Source organism: Capra hircus, chromosome 24 (genome assembly GCF_001704415.2).
Source record: "Capra hircus breed San Clemente chromosome 24, ASM170441v1, whole genome shotgun sequence".
NCBI classification, from domain to species: domain Eukaryota; kingdom Metazoa; phylum Chordata; class Mammalia; order Artiodactyla; family Bovidae; genus Capra; species Capra hircus.
This window is the reverse complement of record NC_030831.1, coordinates 61,980,263-61,999,209: the sequence shown is the minus strand read 5'-3', so window position 1 is coordinate 61,999,209 and position 18,947 is coordinate 61,980,263. Positions and strand designations below refer to the sequence as shown.

The following is an 18,947-nucleotide window of genomic DNA, read 5'->3' as shown; positions in this document are numbered from 1 at the left end:
AAAGTACCATGTCAGTGGTGAGAGCAGAGAAAAGCCCGCAGGGGCCCAGTCAGGGTAAACCGCATGTCGGTTAGACAGGCCTCCATGGCACACAGGGAACAGTGCCGTCCCTGCAAGATCACGGGAAGTTCTGGGCTGCGCTCTGATCTCACCTCTGCCCGTCAGCCCCTTCACTCGCCCCTCCCTGACGCGTCATTCACACCATGGGAATCACGTCATTTCCCCCAGGAGGCTATGTCCTTCTGGCTCTGCCTTTAATTATGCGCTTAAAGGCTTTCCCACTTCATGGCAAACAGATGAGGAAACAGTGGCTGACTTTATTTTAGGGGGCTCCAAAATTGCTGCAGATGGCAACTGCAGCCATGAAATTAAAAGACGCTTGATCCTTGGAAGAAAAGGAGCAAGCTATGACAAACCTAGACAGCGTATTAAATAGCAGAGACACTACTTTGCCAACAAAGGTCTGTCTAGTCAAAGCTATGGTTTTTCTAGAAGTCATGTGTGGATGTGAGAGTTGGACTATAAAGAAAGCTGAGCACCGAAGAATTGATGCTTTGAACTGTGGCATTGGAGAAGACTCTTGAGAGTCCCTTGAACTGCAAGGAGATTCAACCAGTCCATTCCTAAAGGAAATCAGTCCTGAATATTCATTGGAAGGACTGATGCTGAAGCTGAAACTCCAATACTTTAGTCACCTGATGCAAAGAACTGACTCATTGGAAAAGACCCTGATGCTGGGAAAGATTGAAGGCAAGAGGAGAAGGGGACGACAGAGGGTGGGATGGTTGGATGGCATCACTGACTTGATGGATGTGAGTTTGAGTAAGCTCTGGGAGTTGGTGGTGGACAGGGAAGCCTGGCATGCTGCAGTCCATGGGGTTGCAAAGAGTTGGACAGGACTGAGTGACTGAACTGAACTGAATTGCTTTGGACAAAGACACTCACCCAAAGGAATCTCAAGCATTTAGGTGCAGAAGACATGATGTTATTGGAAGAGGGGAAAGGACTTTGCTGATAGACCTGAAATCGCCCTGTTCAGATAGATGCTGTCTTTTCTTGGCCCCGGATCAAAGGAGGCAGGTTTTCGAGGTAATGCCAGAGTGCTGCCCCAGAGACAAGCCTGCGGCTGGAAAGCGGGGGAAGCCCGCGCTACCTCCTGCTCCTGGGTGGCGGCGGCTCCTCGGGTCACCGGGGGCAGCATTCCAATGGTGGTTGAGATGCCCGCAGGGGAAAACAAGATGTTGCCCTCATCTGTTTTACTCAGGTCTTTGAAAAGATCCAACCCCAACCGAGCGCTTGCTGGGAGCAGCGAGTCCATGATGATTCCAGCGGGACCTGGAACAACAGCAACCAGAACCCGGCCAGCCCCGTGCGCTCAGCCGCAGGGCTTCGTGTCGGGCCGCCCCCTCCCGCTTCTCTTCGGGCGCTGAGCCAGGACGTAGGGAGTTTCACCCTCGCAGCGAAAGGTCACTTCCCAGCCCTGCTCTTGACGGGATGTGAATCGCAAGGCGTCACCGCAGCTCTGGGTTCCCGTGTCCCAGGGAGCAGGGTGAACCCCCTAGAGGCTCTGCTCTCTCTCCTTCTGTCCGAACTGCCCGCACCTGCCTGCCCGCCGCCCCTCCCGGCCTGGCTCAGCCTGGCCCTCCCATGTCGGGCGTGTCCCGCTGCCTGAGAATAAGGCCAGGGGCTTGTTCTGTAGGAAGGGTTGCCCTCAAGTCCAAGCAGAGTTCTCGGATCCAGCCTCAACAAGAGCAAAGTGGCCTTCTCTGACACTGTTTTCTCAGTTGCTTCAAATCCAGCACAAAGTGACCAGATACACGAGAGCTCCTAAACCCCAGTCCCTAGCTGCATGCAAGGCTGACCCCAGGCTGAACGCTCCTTAGAGGGCAGTGACAGACGTCTGGCCATGGATTAGTAACTGGGGCAAAAGAGCTTCTTTATGTAGCTTTCTATATTGCTTCAAGCTTATGCAGTGAGTTCATATGACTTTTGTTCATCTCACAAAAGTTAGAGAGCAGTTACCATTTACCAAAAATAACTAGAACATGCTTTGTATTTTCTCCTTCACCAGCTGAATCTGCCTGCAACACAGGAGACCCAGGCTCGACCCCTGGATTGGGACAGTCCCCTGGTGAAGGCCATGGCTACCCAGTCCAGTATCCTTTTCTGGAGAATTCCATGGATAGAGGAGCCTGGCCGGCTACAGTCTGTAGGGTCGAAAAGAGTCAGACACGACTGAGTGGCTAAAGCTTTCACTTTCACCAGACAAATTACAACTAGTTAATAAAGAAAAATCTTAAAACAAAAATGAGATTAAAGCCAATCAAAAGCCTACTCTGAGGGATTTTTGCTCTCAAGGGCTCATCCCTGCAAAGGCATTCCATCTGCTGTTTAAACTTCCATTTCAATCCCATGTTTCCTTGCAAGGATTTCTTGCAGGTTCACTCAAAAATAAAATGAATTAACTTAACTGTCAGACAAGATAACATTGTCACGGCTGGGTAAACACTGAATTAAACAAAACCACCCCAAGGCAAGTTAGGTACTTGGGATTAGTACAGGAAAAGCACTTCTTTCAAACTAACAGACAGGGGGGCCCTCATAACACAGAAATCTTAAGGTGGTGCAGAAGGAACTTACCTGGTTTCTGGAAAGACAGAGGCGACAGGGCAAGGAACCAGGAAGCCTGTGCTAAACGAGCAGGTGAAGTCTTCAATTTATAGCTCTCTCTGCCTCTCCCTAGTCATCCTGGCTCGCATTTCCCGTGAAACAAGCTTCGGTTTCTCAATGGCTATTTCCCTAATAAAATTAGCATGCAAGGGTTACAACAAAACCACAGACTGAATTTTCTGTTCTTTTCTTCATGATCACGAAGTTCTGCACTTGAAGTTGTCAGCAACTGTGTTGTGAGCGATACACACCTGGACATAGAGGACTAGAGCTCCAACTCTCACGTCTCCAAAGGCTCTCTGACATTCTTTTAGGGGCCCAAGCATAAGGAGATCTAAATTAGCCGGATGACAACATGAGACTGAAAGCAGGAATACACCCCGGGATGAAAGGGACTGGAATGACCAAGAGAAATGAATTACGTCCCATGCTGGGGGTGGGGGCAGACAGCGATAAGAGGTCTTCCTCCCTAATGATATAGGGGACCCTCTGAAAAGAACCATTCAGACCACTGGTTTTCCACTCTGGATGCACAGCAAAATGCCCTGGGAAACAAAAAAGAAAATCTACGGCCAGGCGACCCCGGCCCCACCCCCACCTGCCCCCACCCCCCCCCCACCAGACAACTGAGTCAGCATCCTTAAGGCAGGAACAGGAGTCAGAATTTTTTATCACCTCAGGCGATCCTGGTGTGCAGCCAAGGTCAGGAAGCGCTGGTTTACAGCCTGGGTAAACATCTGAGTGAGACCATACTTCCTAACCACAGACGCACAGGGCGCTGTCCTGACAAGACCAGACTCCGCAGTAAAGTTAACTTCGCAGTTGCATGACTTGGGGTTACCAAATGCAGAAAAAGAAGAAGAGTATGAAAGCTAACTTCCTAGAAAAGAGAAAAGGTACTGAGAAAAACTGGAGAGGCAACACCCACACCACCCCTGTTCTCAAGGATTCTGCTCATTCATTATGAAATGTCTCATTTTAATTCATTTACCGAACATTTGTTGAGAGTTTACTGTGTACCAGACACTGGTTGTTGTTGTCTTAGTCACTAAATCGTGTCCAACTGTTTTGCAACGCCATAGACTGTAGCCTGCCAGGCTCCTCTGTCCGGGATTTCCCAGGCAAGGATACTGGAGTGGGTTGCCATTTCCTTTTCCAGGGGTTTTCGAGATCTAGGGATCGGACCCAGGCCTCCTGCATTTCCTGCATTAGCTGGCAGATTCTTCACCACTAGGCACCAGACACTGGAATAAGTGCCAACAATTCGTGAACATCCAACAAGCTCACTGATTTCAGGAAAACAATACTATTTTTGAAAGTGCATTAGGAAGTTACACCTCCAAATCCCAGCCTTTCCTGCCACCCCTAGGGTATCCCTACTGGCTCTGCTGGACCTCTAGGTGATTCTCATTGGTGAAGTGTGTGAGGGTTTGTCACCGTTGCCAAGCAGCGGATCCTAGAAGGCCATCTCAGCTCTTCCCTCTCACCTACTGTCTAAAGAAGCAGCTTAGTGAGGCAGCTGCTAAGACCATGGATAACATACGTCCGTACCAATCTCAATATTCACAATTTGCTCAATGCAACCAAATAAAGGAAAACACTAAAAAATAAAATAAAATGATTATTTTTTTAATAAATAAAATAGCAAAGATCTTTGAGCTGGCCATAGTGCTCTATGTTTTAATATGTCCACCGGTTGATATCTCCTAGTCCCTTTCTCTGTGACCCTGGACTCTCGGTTCTAGTTCCCACTGAACTCCATAAGCCCTCTGCTTTCTACTAAAGCATTTTTCCTACCACCTCACTTTGACGGGAAAACCTGGCTTTCCCCCGAAGACCACCGCAGACCACAAAGTCTTCTCCTGGGGACAACCACTCTCATCTTGCAATCAGGAGGTGGGGTCTCCATTCCTTGGCTCTCTGCTTACTTCTGCTTCTGCCAAGCCTTTCTTTCTCCAGTCACCTTCAGGGTTTCCTTTAGAGATGGCCCCATCCTTTCCCCCTCCAGAAGCCCGCCTGGTCCTTGTCACAGGTCTTCCTCTCCCCCTGCCAGCCGCCACCCCTCTCTGTGTCTCCACGCGCGTGTCAGTGACCTCCCTGCCCCCGGCCCTCACCTTCCCTCTGGCTTGTAGCTCATGCGCAGGGCCACGCTTTGGATGCTGCCATCAGCAGGAACTGTTCCTGCTACCAGCTGCTGGACTCTGCAATCCCTCCCTTTGGCTGTGTGTATGCATGCTCAGTACCTTCAGTTGTGTCCGACTCTGCGATCCCATGGTAATCCATGGGATTATCCTGGCAAAAATACTAGAGTGGGTTGGCATGACCTCCAGAGGATCTTCTGGGCCCAGGGATCAAACCCAGGTCTCCTGCAGGTCCCTTCGGCAAGTGGATTCTTGACCGCTGGGCCACCAGGGAAGCCCTCCTCTCTTTGCATAGATCTCATTATTGTTTTCCCTAAACCTAATTGTCAATGTCATCACAACCTCCAATCCCATTTTTCTGTCAGTTTCTTCCTTCCTGTATCAAAACGATCCTAAAGGTAGGAAATGGGTGGGTGGTTAGGAAACAGGAGACTGCTTTCTATGCTCAGGAGTGAGGAGAGGAAAGAGCTAGGCCCCAAACCGGGGCACTAATGGTTTCCCCCTTCCCCACCCCAAGTTTTGGCACAACTTCCCATGTCTGTTACTGATACTGCCTATAAGATTCTCATCCTTCATTAAAAGGCATGGACGCTCCAGGGCCCCGTTGGGCTGCCCCCGCCGCCCCTGCCGCCCACTTGCTGTTCTGCCTGAGACTTCATAGCCAGCCTTTGTCAGTCAGATGATTTCCAGCTCATTGGGAGCCACCTGCCTGGGAAGCTAGGCAGCAGCCTGCCCCCAGCCGAGCCACACCTCAGGTATGACTCACCTGCAGAAGGGTAAAGGACAGACGGGTCCCTTGCATCAGAATGAGGCAGTTTTCTGGTGGAGCGTGTCCTCCAGAGCCCCCATAGGGTCGCAGCAGCCGGCCTCCACTTGAGGCCTCAGGGTGGCTGACTTGCCCCTTGCCCTGCCCTGTGTCTCTCTGAGGATCACTCCCCTCCCCTCCACCCCGCAAAGGACCTGAACAAGCATCTCTGTCTTTGGTTCTGCCTATAGGACAGCTCACCTGAAACAAGCGTGTTTTAATTATCTAGCCAAGCCCTTTCACTGTTTTTGCTTCCCCCAAATTCCTTGGCAAATCTGATATATAGTCTCCTTTAGATAAACTCTGTATCGGTTTATCAAGGTCTGTGAAGACCCCTCTGGGGGCTTCTCAGAACCAGCACATTAATGGAGCGAACGTTGGCGTCTTCACACATTGAGTGGGAATCCCACTCATAACCACATGTTCTTCAGTGGAGTCAATACACAGAAAGAAATGGAGAGAGAGAAAAAAAACAGCATTCTATTTGTGATCAGACAGAAAACAAGTGTGTCTGCTATCACTGCTTCCATTCAAAACTGAACCAAATCATACGATACCACTTATACGTGAAATCTTAAAAAAAAAAAAAAAGTACAAATTAACTTATTTACAAAACAGAAAAAGAGTCACAGATGTAGAAAACAAACTTATGGTCACCAAGGAGGGAAAGGGGTGCGGAGGAAGGATGAACTGGGAGGTTGGGGCTGACATATGTACATTATTATTAATATATAAAAAAATCACCAACTCAACGGACATGAAATAGAGCAGACTCCTCCTGGAGATGGTGAGAGACAGAGGAACCCAGCCTGGGGCAGTCCATGGGGTCCCAAAGAGTAGAACTTGACTTGGCAATTGAACAAGAACACAACATAAATATGTGTGTGTGTGTGTATACAGTCTAATCAGGACCTAGTGTATCATACACGGAAATCTACTCAATACTCTGCAATGACCTATATGGGAAAAGAGTCTTACAAAGAGCGGATAGACCTGTGTGTGCAAGTGACACACTTTGCTGTGCAGCAGAAACTCACACAGAATGTGAATCGACTACACAACGAAAATCAGTTTTAAAACCTGAAACTTTAAGCACTAACAATTGATAGATTAAATCATTAAAGTCTCAAGACTCAAAGTGAAAACACAGAATAATCATTTACAAAGGAACCCACACATACATTGTAAGAATTGAAAAGTGAGCTGAGCAAATTGCTGAATGTGAGGTCAATATTTTTAAAAAATCAAATATTTTAATATACTAGCAACATACAGTTAGCAATTGAAAGTTTCTTAAATGTACAATTTAAAAGATTATCAAAAAAGCATCTCATATTAAAACTGAAAAATGTGCAAACCTATAAATAGAAAAATATCAAACATAATATAGAAACATTAAGAAGATTTAAGCAAATGGTGGGAAATATTTTGTGGTTTGGAAGACTCAATACTGTAAAAATTTCAATTCTCCCAAAATTGATAATTACAATTTCAATCAAAATCCCAAGAGGTTTCGTTTTTCAAAAAATTAACCAGTCAATTCCAAATTTATATGGAATAGCAGAGCACCAAGAATAGCCCAAATGCTCTTGAAGGAGAAGAATGTAAGACCTGTTCTATTGGAGGGCAAGACTTGTCATTAAACACTTAAATGTGGTTTTGGCAAATGATAGGCCAGAACAGAGGAGGGCATGGCAACCCACTCCAATATTCCTGCCTGGAGAGAATTCAGTGGACAGGAGCCTGGTATTAGAAAAGACCCTGATGCTGGGAAAGACTGAGGGCAGGAGGAGAAGGGGTGACAGAGGATGAGATGGTTGGATGGCATCACCGACTCCATGGACATGAGTTTGAGCAAATTCCAGGATATGGCGCAGACAGGGGAGCCTGAAGGGCTGTAGTCCATGAAGTCGCAAAGAGTCAGACATGGCTTAGCAACTGAGCAACAAGAGCAACAATGTTTTTAAGGTTTATCTATGTACTTTTGAGGGTGCTGGGTCCTCACTGCTGCTCCTGGGCTTTGGGGCCACGTCTAGCTTCTTGACCCATCTAGTTTTGGCCCGTCTAGTTTCTTGGCCCGTCTAGTTCTGGGCTCCTCTAGTTCTGACTTGTCTAGTTCTGGGCTCGTCTAGTTTTGACTCATCTAGTTCCTGGGCTCGTCTAGTTTTCGCAGCGGAAGCTACTCTGTAGTTGCAGTGTGGGCTTCTCATTGCAGGAGACACGGGTTCAATCCCTGGATCAGGAAGATTCCCTGGAGAAGGAAATGGCAACCCACTCCAGTATTCTTACCTGGGAAATCCCGTGGGCAGAGGAGCCTGGCAGGCTGCAGTCCGTGGGGTCACAAAGAGTCAAACACAACGGAGCGACTAACACACACGTTGTATTTTCAGCTCCCTGCTGCTAAGTCGCTTCAGTCGTGTCCGACTCTGTGTGACCCCATGGACGGCAGCCCACCAGGCCCCCCCGTCCCCGGGATTCTCCAGGCGAGAGCGCTGGCGTGGGTGCCATTGCCTTCTCCTTTAGCTCCCTAGTAGTCTTCTTCTATTTTGTCCCATTCTTTCACTTCTTATCACAGCTGACTTCAGCTCCCATTCCATAAACGTGAAGCCTCCTTAAATCTGAGTCTTCAGGCCGAACACTGTCTACACCCCGCTTCTGGCTCTTGCCATAAGTAACGTTCTGAAGTCTCATGGCGTGATGTATCCCATCCTTATTTGGCACTACTTTTTTCTATAGCCCTGTAGGTTTCTCCCATGTATTCAGCCTTGGACATGGGCTGGTTTATCCAGAACCTCTGTCAATTGACAAAACCTGCATGGATTTCCATCAGCGCCACTGTCATGCATCTGGTTGCTTCTTAAATCCTCTTCGCCATTTGTAGTTAAAACACTGTTTGATGCACTAATATGGATATCATTATTTATAAGCAAAATTGTGCATTAGGTTATGAGAATTTTTAAATTAAATATTAAATATGGAGATATACTGGTAAGAGGTGTGCAAATATGGGGATAAATTTTGTGGAGCTTTTATTGAGTAAGAAGAAAAGAATAAGACATTAGATTCGGAAAAGCAAGAATACAACATTAGCAATACAACATTAGCAAAGAAAGAACAACTATGAAGCTGGCATTCAACCTTGGAGCAAAGAAATCCACGGAGGCAACCGCTCCGCCTCCTTTCCCCGTCACCCCTTACCGGACCTGCGGCACAGGTTCACCGCAAGGTAGTCTTGTTAAAGGCCGCAAGTGCAAAAGGAGTGAACAGCCATCGGGGACGAAGCACTGCAGGTTCCGGCTCGCCCCAGTTTACGGGAAAACTGAGGAGCGATTCCAGGCAGAAATCTGTAAGGAAATGTATGCAAAGAGAACTTGAGTTGCAATAGATTAGAACAAACAGAGCCTATGAAGTCGAGAGCGCCAGAGGTCCTGCCAGTCACTGCGCGTTCACGGGTCTCCTACCAGAACACTGAGAGCCGACGCGAATGAACACATTGCTGACGATGTTGTCTCGTGTGTCAGCCTGCAGCCTTGTGGACGAAGGAGACCTTGGACCAGAAGTGCTGATCCCACCCCCGACTCGCCAGCCCTGGCTAGCTCTCCACCCCCACAGCAGCCCACCAGCCGGCGGGCCCTCACTGCCTCTAGCTGCCATACTGAAGGGTCGCTCTCGCTGGCTTGAGAGTAGAAAAAAGAGTCAGAGGGCCTCTAACGTTGAGCTTAATTGCCCGGGTCTCAGGGGTTCCATCTACTGTGGTTCTGTGGTTCTGTCTCCTCTCGGATGGCCTGACTCTCTGGCACGCAAAGCAGGGAGGCACCCTACAACCCAAGAGCATCCCCACCAGGGCTCATTCTGTGTTTGCTCCCCGGAAGGACTTCACTTGCAATGACTAAGCTGCCTAGACTGGGAAGCCCGCTGCCTGTCCTCGCCTTCCTCTGAGTCAGACTTGGGGAGTTTCATCCAGTCTTTCAGGGGTTTCAGAAAGAAAACAGACTCGTTTTAACTTTTTATTTTGTATTGGGGTACAGCAGATTAACAATGTTGTGACGGTCTCAGGTGAAAAGCAGAGGGACCCAGCCGTACATATAAGAGTATCCCTTCTCCCCCAAACCCCTCCCACCCAGGCTGCCGCGTGACACTGAGCAGGGCGCCCTGTGTTCTGCTATAGGTCCTTGCCAGTGGCCCACCTGAGCAGAGCAGCGTGTGCACGTCCATCCCACACAGACGCCGCCTGGGACACAGCAACACGAGTAGAGAGACGGGTGCCTTAGTTTAGACTGGCCGCTATCTTGTATTTCTGAACTCAGGGGATGGCAGTTGTGGGAAGAAAATAAGGCAGGTTGGCACACAGGCGCCTCACCTGGTCCCCTCTCAACCATGCCTTTCCACCCGGCCACATCAACTTGCAATCAGCAGAGGTGTCTCCTTATTCTGATGATCCACTGGCCATCATTCTTAGATTTTAGAATTACTGTGAGTTCTCATCTTTTTTTATATGTCTTTATATGTACTTAGGGTGGAAAGCTGGGAAAAGAATTATTACTGGCACAAGATGTATTATTCCTAAATAACTGGAAAGAATTATTAGCTTTATAGGGTATGTATTATTGCATTTTTGGATGAAGAGCTTGAAAGTATGTCACTAAAAAAAGTCAGTTGGTAACACATCATACATATTTTATGACAAAAATGTTTTATTCACGAGGAAACATTTTGATCAATGAAAGGTCAGTAGAGATGGCATTTACTGACTTCAGACAGATTTAAGAATCACACTCTTTATTGTAAATAGATTCATTTTCCCTTCGTGATTAAAATTCTGAAAAATCCCAATGCAAATGAGAAAGTACGCATAGCAAGGAAAAGAATAAGAGCAAGAGCAACACCAGACAATGCCAGACCCACAACACAGGTCAAGGTCAATGTCCGGCTGCACGGCCAGGTTAGTGTGGAGCCAGCCCTGGAAACCCTACCCTCAAAGAGGGACCACGGGAGAGACTGTGTTTGATTATCGGAGATAAATCTGACACGTGGGACATGTATTCTGGGCAAAGGACTTGGAAGAACAGCCTCATGTTACCAGTGAGAGTGTTTTTACGCTATGAGCGAGTCTGAGCCATGAGGCGCCTGTATGAAGGACACGACAGCTGTCTCTTCCAGCACAGAGAGAACTCGGGGGAGGGCCAGCACAGGAGCAGGCGCAGGCAGCCCACCTCCTCCGGTAAAACCTGCTGCAGCCACACTGCACCAACACAGGGCAGCTGGGGGGGGGGGCGCAGCCACAGGGCGGGGAAACCGGACCACAGTCCAGACCGGAGTCCACCTTTACGGGAGAGTGTCAGTGGTCATTCCAGAGCATGCAGCTGAGGCAGAGATCAAGAACTCAGACCGACACCTCCGAGAACAAAGGCCCTGGGTCTGCGGTCTTGAACGCTCTGGTGTCTGGCTTTCAGTTGATGGGAAAGGGTTTCCACGAGCACCGTGCCCAGGCCCCAGCGGGCTCTTAGGAGGGCTCTGGGAGGACAGATCAGTCCCCCCAGCAGAGGCTGGAGAGGGCACGGGAGGGGCCGCGGTGACCCGCAGGGCGCAGCGGGCGAACTTGCATGCTTGAAAGCTGAGGGTGGTGGAAGTCTGGGGAGGGAGCAAGGACCTTTAGTACTAAAGGACTTAGATGAGAACCTGCGACAGAGTGAGAGAAAGGTCAGGAGAAATGCAGGCCAACGGCCGGAGGTGGGGAGTGTGGAGTCGTGATGAAATTCAGTCAACTTTGGATGTTAGCGAAACGCAAATACCCGTGTGATCCCAGGGGTGAATCGTATCATCGCTTTCTCCCAGCTCCAAGCACCAGACCGTGTTCCCCTTTCAAGGAGAGCAGACCCTGCCATAGAAGAGAATGGTTTGGGTTTTGTTGTGTCTGATGAAAAAGAGAAAAGGGCGGTTAGCATTAAATGTCTCCCAGGACAGTGAGGACTTTTCCATGCCGACAACCCCACTGGCTGCGACTGCCTGGGTACCATTTTCATCCACCTCCACAAAGGTTTTATGGACAACTTTTGACAGGTATAAACTGGGACTTGGAGAGATTCCAGTAAGGTCAGCCTTCGTTTCATCAAAGATATCTGTGATGCCCATGTCTTGTAGAATAGGGTTGAGATCATAGCTGTCTTCCAGGGTGAACCGAGGGAAGGAGACAGCTACTCTTTTTTCTGACATATTTTCTGAACTGCTCCAGGCTGCGAGTTTTTCGTAAGTGATATTCCTTTCAAGCTACAAGAGGAAGAAAATCATGTTCAAGGTCAGATGATGAGCTTGCAAAGGATGCCCTACACACTTCAAAGGGGGGCCTGAGTCTATTTCCACCACTGGTAACAATCCTCAAGGTCTTTGCCTCCAAATCCTCTGATTTCATTTGAAGTCCTCCAAGAAAATCTCTTTCCTCTTTAAAAGATACCAGAAATTTTGGATTCCTCTGTTCTTGGTGTCTGACAGGTCAGTGTTCAGTGCCCAGCAAAGCTCATTTGATTACGTCAGGTGAGCTTGACCAATCCTTAATGTTCTGAAGTTCAACCTCCTCTTTTATAGAACAGAGAGAATACCACTGGATTTGCAAGGATTAAGCAAACTAATGTGTGTAAAGTACTTCTTATCATGCGCTGCGCTCAGTCACTCAGTCATGTCAGGCTCTCTGAGGCCTCATGGACTGTAGCCCACCAGGCTCCTCTGTTCATGGGATTTTCCAGGCGAGAACAGTGGAGTGGAGGGTCATTTCCTTCTCCAGGGGACCGTCCCAGCCCAGGGGTGGAAGCCGCGTCTCTTGTGTCTCCTGCGTGGCAGGCGAGTTCTTTACCACTGAGCGCCCTGGGAAGCCCCCACATAGTGCTCACGTGATAAGCTTGGAATAAGAGTCGTGATTCTCACTGTCACACCTCTTCCCCCATATCCCTGAATTTCTGTCTCACTTTCTCTCTTCCCCACCCCCACCCCACCAAGCTGGACCTTTATTAATCCCCACTTCACAAGTACTCTGCTTCAGCATCAGCATCTCCACTGCTGTCCAAGCACGAGGGCCGAGGAAGAGGACTGAGGCAAGGGAGCTCTGACCGAGCTACAGCGAAATAGTGTGAGAAGAGGCCAGTTATCCGGACATTCAGGAGGAAGCAAACGTCACTTCATTGTTCGACTCTCAAGCTCCTAGGCTTCCAGATCCCTTGGTCTGGAAAAATAGCTGCAGAGAGCCATGAGACGAGCAGAGAGAGCCCCGTCTAATATTTCTGACATGCAGAGAGCCATGAGACGAGCAGAGAGAGCCCTGTCTAGTATTTCTGACATGCAGAGAGCCATGAGACGAGCAGAGAGAGCCCCGTCTAGTATTTCTGACATGCAGAGAGCCATGAGACGAGCAGAGAGAGCCCTGTCTAGTATTTCTGACATGCAGAGAGCCATGAGACGAGCAGAGAGAGCCCCGTCTAGTGTTTCTGACATTTGTTCCTCAGCTCTCAACAAATGGGAAATAAATGCCCCATGAATTCAGCTTCACATGTATCCTCTGATTCTCCGATAGCCCAGATGCCATCCTTCCTCAAGACGATACGATGAAATGTGGTGTGTGTGTGTGTGTGTGTGTGTGTGTGTGTGTGTTAGTCGCTCAGTCGTGCCCGGTTCCTTGCAACCCCATGGACTGTAGCTCGCCAGGCTCCTCTGTCCATGGGATTCTCCAGGCAAGGATACTGGAGTGGGTTGCCATTCCCTTCTGCAGGGCCTCTTAATGACCTAGAAACTGAACCCGGGTCTCCTGCCTTGCAGGCGGACTCTCTACCATCTGAGCCCCAGGGGAGCCCCAAAATACGTTGTCGTCATTGTTGCCCGGTCGCTCAGTTGTGTCCACTCTTTGCGACCCCGTGGACTGCAGCTGCAGAGGTGTGCAAATGAAAACCTGCCTCTTCCAGAGCCTTCAGGTTGTCCGCAGAGCCGGACGGCAGCAGCACGACCATGTCAAGCTTCCCCTTCGTGTACGGAAGCTCCAAGATCTGCGCCTTCAGCTCGTCCACGAAGCCGATTCTGAACAGCCCGTTCTGGTTCATCATCTTCACGTTCTTCTTTTCACTCTGAGGCAGACAAGGTGGAAAGTCACAACATGGCCACAAGAAGCTCACAAACCCACACAGTCCCCAACTTCCCTGAAAACATGGTCCGTCCAGATGAGAAGGGGCTTCCCCCAAAAGTTCAGAGCCACAGGGGTCCAGTCTAATGAAGCCTTCTGCCCACTGACCAGGTGGCCCTTACGTTGCCAACATCCCATCTTTCCATGGTTTTGGTAGGTTCTTCAGCTCCTAAGACCCCTTGTTGGTAGGATGTCCATCCAGGTGTCTACCCGCAGCCACACCAGCTGAAACCAGCCCTGCCAGCTCCCTCGTCCTTACCTGCTCCACCCCAGCCTCTGGCCTCCCAGGACACTCTATCCCTACGGGCCTGGATGGCCCCACAGAAGCATCAGCGGGAAACTTGGTTAAACACTAAGCTTCTGGGTACTAAATAACAACTCCTGCCACCCGGGCTTCTGCCAGAGGAAAGGGCGCCGTGAGCCTCATGACAGCCTCACAGCACACGGCAGGTCACCAGCCGACAGAGGAGCACGCACCGTGCTGGAGAGAACAGCACAGCTATTCTCATGCAGAAAGTTAGAAAATGCATAAGAACAGGCCGATGTGAATGCCATCTCTCTCTCCTGGCGTTACCTAGGCTGACAGATAAACGTATGTTCCCTACTGGTCTCTCTCTATGCGTGTGTGATACTCATATATAGTTGCAAGTCACATATAATATACAAAATGCAATATATATAATATTGATAATATATATTTGCTCTTTCGAAATAAGGAGCACGGGTTTTTGAGGCAAATACACATGTGAATTGTAACGCATGAATTTGGCTGAGTAACCTTTGCATTTTTCCCCCTGGACTCTTAAGTAGGACTCATAATAACACCTATTTCCGTAATGTCATTTTGGGGAAGAAATGAAATAATGAAGGAAAAATGCTCAGTGCAGCACCTAGCACAAACTGCTCCGTAACCTTTAGGCACCGATTTTCGTTAATAAACAAACACTCTCGCAAACGCCAGTCACGACCCAGAGACCTAAGTTTAGATGTGAGTATACATCCACCCATCACTCCGTGGAAACTCTGAATGAATATCTAGAAAACTGTGCTCTGGTACCTCACTTAGAGAGAAAACGGCATCAACCGTGTTTTCGCAGTCAAAATATTTCTCCCATTTGGCCTTGAAGTAGACAGCATTCACTAGCACCAGCACAGTCTTATTGTTGATACTGTCCTTGCTGAAGAGTTCCTTGATTTTACCTTAAAAAAGTTTCCAGAGAACATCCTAAATACGAATTGTAGCAAAAGTATTCAAGTAGACAGATTTTAAAATGCAGTTTAGTATTCCTAAAACTAAAGTATGTCTCATCCAGGAAGTAATCCAAGAAAACTGGTGGTGGTTTAGTCGCTCAGTCGTGTCCAGCTCATGGACTGTAGCCCGCCAGGCTCCTCTGTCCATGAGATTTCCCAAGCAAACACACTGGGGTAGAAAGCCAGTTCTTTCTCCAGGGATCTTCCTGACCCGAGGTTCAAACCCAGGTCTCTTGCGTTGCAGCTGGATTCTTTAACCAACTGAGCCACCAGGGAAGCCTAATCCAAGAAAACGAAACCCCCAGAAAAGGCAGACAGGGCAGTTTCAGATTGAAAATATTCTTCCATTTTTGTTCAACTCAAATTTTCACTACACATCACCATCATTCCTTCACTCAGAAAATATCTGTAAATCTAAAAGTTGGCAAGAATTAGGATCTTATTTCTATTTCCCTCTGAATAAACAAACTCTATTCACCTTTTCCTACTGACCGTTAAAGAAACATGGAACTAGTTGACTTTCTGCCGGTATTGTACTTGGCTGAAAGGCATCTCACCTTTATGATGGAGCAAAGGACCAGAAATAAGTACTCACAGCGTCTAAGCATTTTAACTATTTGATACCTGACAACAAGTTTCGGTCCCAATCCACACATGTGGGCATCTGGCCCCAACAGACCAGTGATCTGCAAAGCTGGGCTGACTTCTTTCTTTTAAATGGAAAAGAACACCACCTCCAATGTGTTGGGTCTTTCTTACCTTGGGATTGAGATTCCACCCAGAAGTTAATCTCTTGCCTGGATTTTTCAGTGTCTTTCCGAAAATCAACACTTTCGACCGTCGTGTGGTAAAATTGAATCACACCATCTAAGTATTCCTGATAAATTGGGATAAATGGAAATAGTGGCATAAAATCATACAATTATGCTAATAGTTTAGGAGTGAAGCAGTCGTGAGAAGCCTAATGAGAAAGAAGTGCCTAGTCATTTATACTGGGCCCTTGGGGCCTCTATCTACCCCCAGACTTAATTACACAGAGACATTTCATTTCCTGTAGTGTTAATTGAGGGTATAGAATCAGGAGACCCCAGTTCAATTCTTGAGTTGGGAAGGTTTCCTGGAGGAGGTCATGGCAAACCACTCCAGCGTTCTTGCCTGGAGAATCCCGAGGAGAGGAGGCTGGGGGGCTACAGTCCGTGGGGTCACAAAGAGTCGGACACGACTCAGTCACTAAGCACAGCCCAGCACAGCACAGACAGCAAGCAACTTCAGAGGCTTTGCTGAAACGCGCTTTCAGTTGTTAGGAATTAGAACACTGGTTAATTGTACTGTACAGAGTTTCTATTCACAGTGATGAAAACGTTTTGGAAATAGGGTAATCATTACACAACACCCTGAATATAACTAATGCCACCGAATTGCATACTTAGAAATGGTTAAAATGGCAATTTTTATGCTATAGATATTTTACCACAATTTTAAGGAATTTTGTAATGTAATATACCGAAATCACTGCTGTGAGCATTTTTAATAAGTGAGTTGTATTTTATATGAATTTATATTTCAATAAAGCTAGTTTTTAAAAAATCATATAAAATCTCATTTCCATTACAAGAGAACATACTAATTTTGGTCCCAGGACGCGACCCCGCCTCTTAAACACGCCCCTGACGCTCGTGTCCCGCCTGTGCCTTGCTCACGCCCACTCACGCTCACTGCGGCTCACTCGCTCTCTCTAGTGGCGAGGGAGGAAACTGAAGCCCGGATTCAGCAGCGTCTTTCTCTAGTTCCAAAGCCTTTACCCACAGAGACAGAACTTGTGCCTTTTGGCTCCAGTCAGTCTCCTTCGGCGACACTGCACCGCATCTTAAAATGAGTACAATTTCATAGGCAGGTGGCCTGATCGCGGCATAAAAGGGGGTTTTAGAGAAGCGCCTTGAGCGGTGAGGGAGGGACCAGCTGGCAGAGGAGCTACCAGTGCCTCTACTGGGCACCGTGAGTGGGAAAGACCGTCAAGGCCACGGGAGAGAGCACCCTTACCAAACCACACGAGCTCCAGGCCTGCAGAGGCTGTCAGCCACGTGGCCCGCCCCGCGCCGCCCACTCCCAGCCGCCAGGGGGCCTCCTAGAGCAGGCAAGAGGAAAACCGCGAGGAGGGCGACAGAAGGTGTGGGGGAGAGACAGGTCCTGGACATCCCGCGCCACTTCTCCCGTCAGAGGTTTGGGCTCTAGACAGCAGGTGAGAAACCCAGCTCCCTGATGGTTTTGAAATGGTAAGTCAAAGGGTGGTTTTAATCAGCAGTCACTCCCAACTCACCGGGCAGATTGGGAATTCTCGCTCCCCGTAAAGCCTGTTGGCAATACTCAGGGTATAGTCGACTTTGATCCTGGCTAATTTGGAGAGAAGCTGCCCGAAATAGCAGCTGAGCAGTCCACTCTCATCCTTTGAAGACTCGGTCTAACAAAAGAAGTGAAACGTGATCTTAAATAAAACGCGTTAAAGCCTCCTGAAGCAAGCTGTCATTTCACGTTGTCACCAGGTGGGGGCGCAAGCGGAGAAGCAGCGAGGGACGGAGGGTGGGCGTGGTCCCTGTCCTGGCGCCCACGTGGGATCAAGATCAGGCGGGAAATACAGAAATGGGGACTCCACAAAGCACACTGCATTTTGGATAAGTGTGCCTTGTTTTTCTCTGTTTTCAAAGCGAGTCAAGAAAGAATCTTAAACTTCCTAACGTAGGAGGATATATAAACTGGAGAATATCTTTACAGTTCCTGGTATAAGACAACCCATACAAACCTTCAGTGTCAGCAGATTCCAGCAGGAAGCAGAAGCGGAGAGCATCGTGGGGAGCTGCTTCCCCCACCCCATCCTCCTCAGCCTAGCTCTGTCCTGGGGGACCGCGGCCTGTAACCCTAGGTGAGTCCTGGGACTACGGTCTGAGCTTCTTTACCCTACGCAGACGATTCTAGATCCTACTCTTTACAGCCAAGGACACACAAGACGCGTAATCAGAAAGGAACTGGGTCATTTGGGATTACTGCTGTGGCTGTGGCTGCTGAGGTCTGCCAGGATCTCACAAAGGAGAAACGACTGTGGTCTCACACAGGACAGCCCAGAGGAGCGCTTTGGATGGAGGGGCAGAGGTCGTGGTGGCCCACCTGCAGCGTCAGGGACCCAGTCACGTCCTTCTGCCCTTCCAGGTTGCTGTCGCCAGGCCCTTCTTGCTCTGCTTTTTTCAGGCAGGGATCCGGCTTGTTCCCTTTATTCTGGGAAAATTCGCTGAAGTGCAGTACCTGTGCGAGAGTGAAGATGGGGTCTTTCAGACCACACAAACAGCTTCAGAAACATTTTTATAGTGGCAATGATAAGGGTTACAGAGTTAGACAAAATAATCACTGATGGTCTAAATAACGGTTTAAAGAAAGGTGGCAGCTGGGGAAAGACAGGGTGGGACGCGCTAAGAGAGCAGCATGGAGGCGGGTATATTCCCTCATGTAAGTTAGACATCCTGGGAGAACTTGCTGTCTGACCAGGGAGCTCAGCCTGGGGCTCTGTGACAGCCGAGAGGGGTGGGAGAGAGGGGACAGTGTATACCTGTGGCTGATTCATATTGATGTTTGGCAGAAACCAACGCAATATTGTAGAGCAGTTATCCTCTAATTAAAAATAAATTTAAAAAGAGAAAGGTGCATGTCTCTTTTGACCCAGGCTGTGAAGTGGGAGGATGGGAAGTAAACAGAACGCCACGCCCCTGCACTTAAGAAAGAATGCAGCCAAGCAATAAGAATAATAAAGATTGTCAAGCATCCACAAATCACACTTGGCTATGAGGTGGCCTGAACTGACTAGAAGTGTAAAATACACATCAGATTTTGAAGACTTAGTATGAAAAGAGAGAATATAAAATATTTTATTTAA

The 18,947-nt window shown here is 48.5% G+C and overlaps 1 protein-coding gene across 1 annotated transcript in view; it reads right to left on the bottom strand.

The window, feature by feature from the left end:
* SERPINB12 (serpin family B member 12) overlaps nt 1-18,947 on the bottom strand; it is a 40,114-nt gene that overhangs the window by 8,499 nt on the left and 12,668 nt on the right. Inside the window, exons 3-10 of the mRNA XM_018039369.1 lie at nt 18,188-18,322; nt 17,346-17,486; nt 15,788-15,905; nt 14,835-14,977; nt 13,554-13,721; nt 11,490-11,883; nt 2,641-2,691; nt 1,154-1,335 (exon numbers count right to left, since the gene is read on the bottom strand). Coding sequence (XP_017894858.1) covers nt 1,154-1,335; nt 2,641-2,691; nt 11,490-11,883; nt 13,554-13,721; nt 14,835-14,977; nt 15,788-15,905; nt 17,346-17,486; nt 18,188-18,322 — 1,332 coding nt within the window. The remainder of the gene's footprint in view (nt 1-1,153; nt 1,336-2,640; nt 2,692-11,489; nt 11,884-13,553; nt 13,722-14,834; nt 14,978-15,787; nt 15,906-17,345; nt 17,487-18,187; nt 18,323-18,947) is intronic.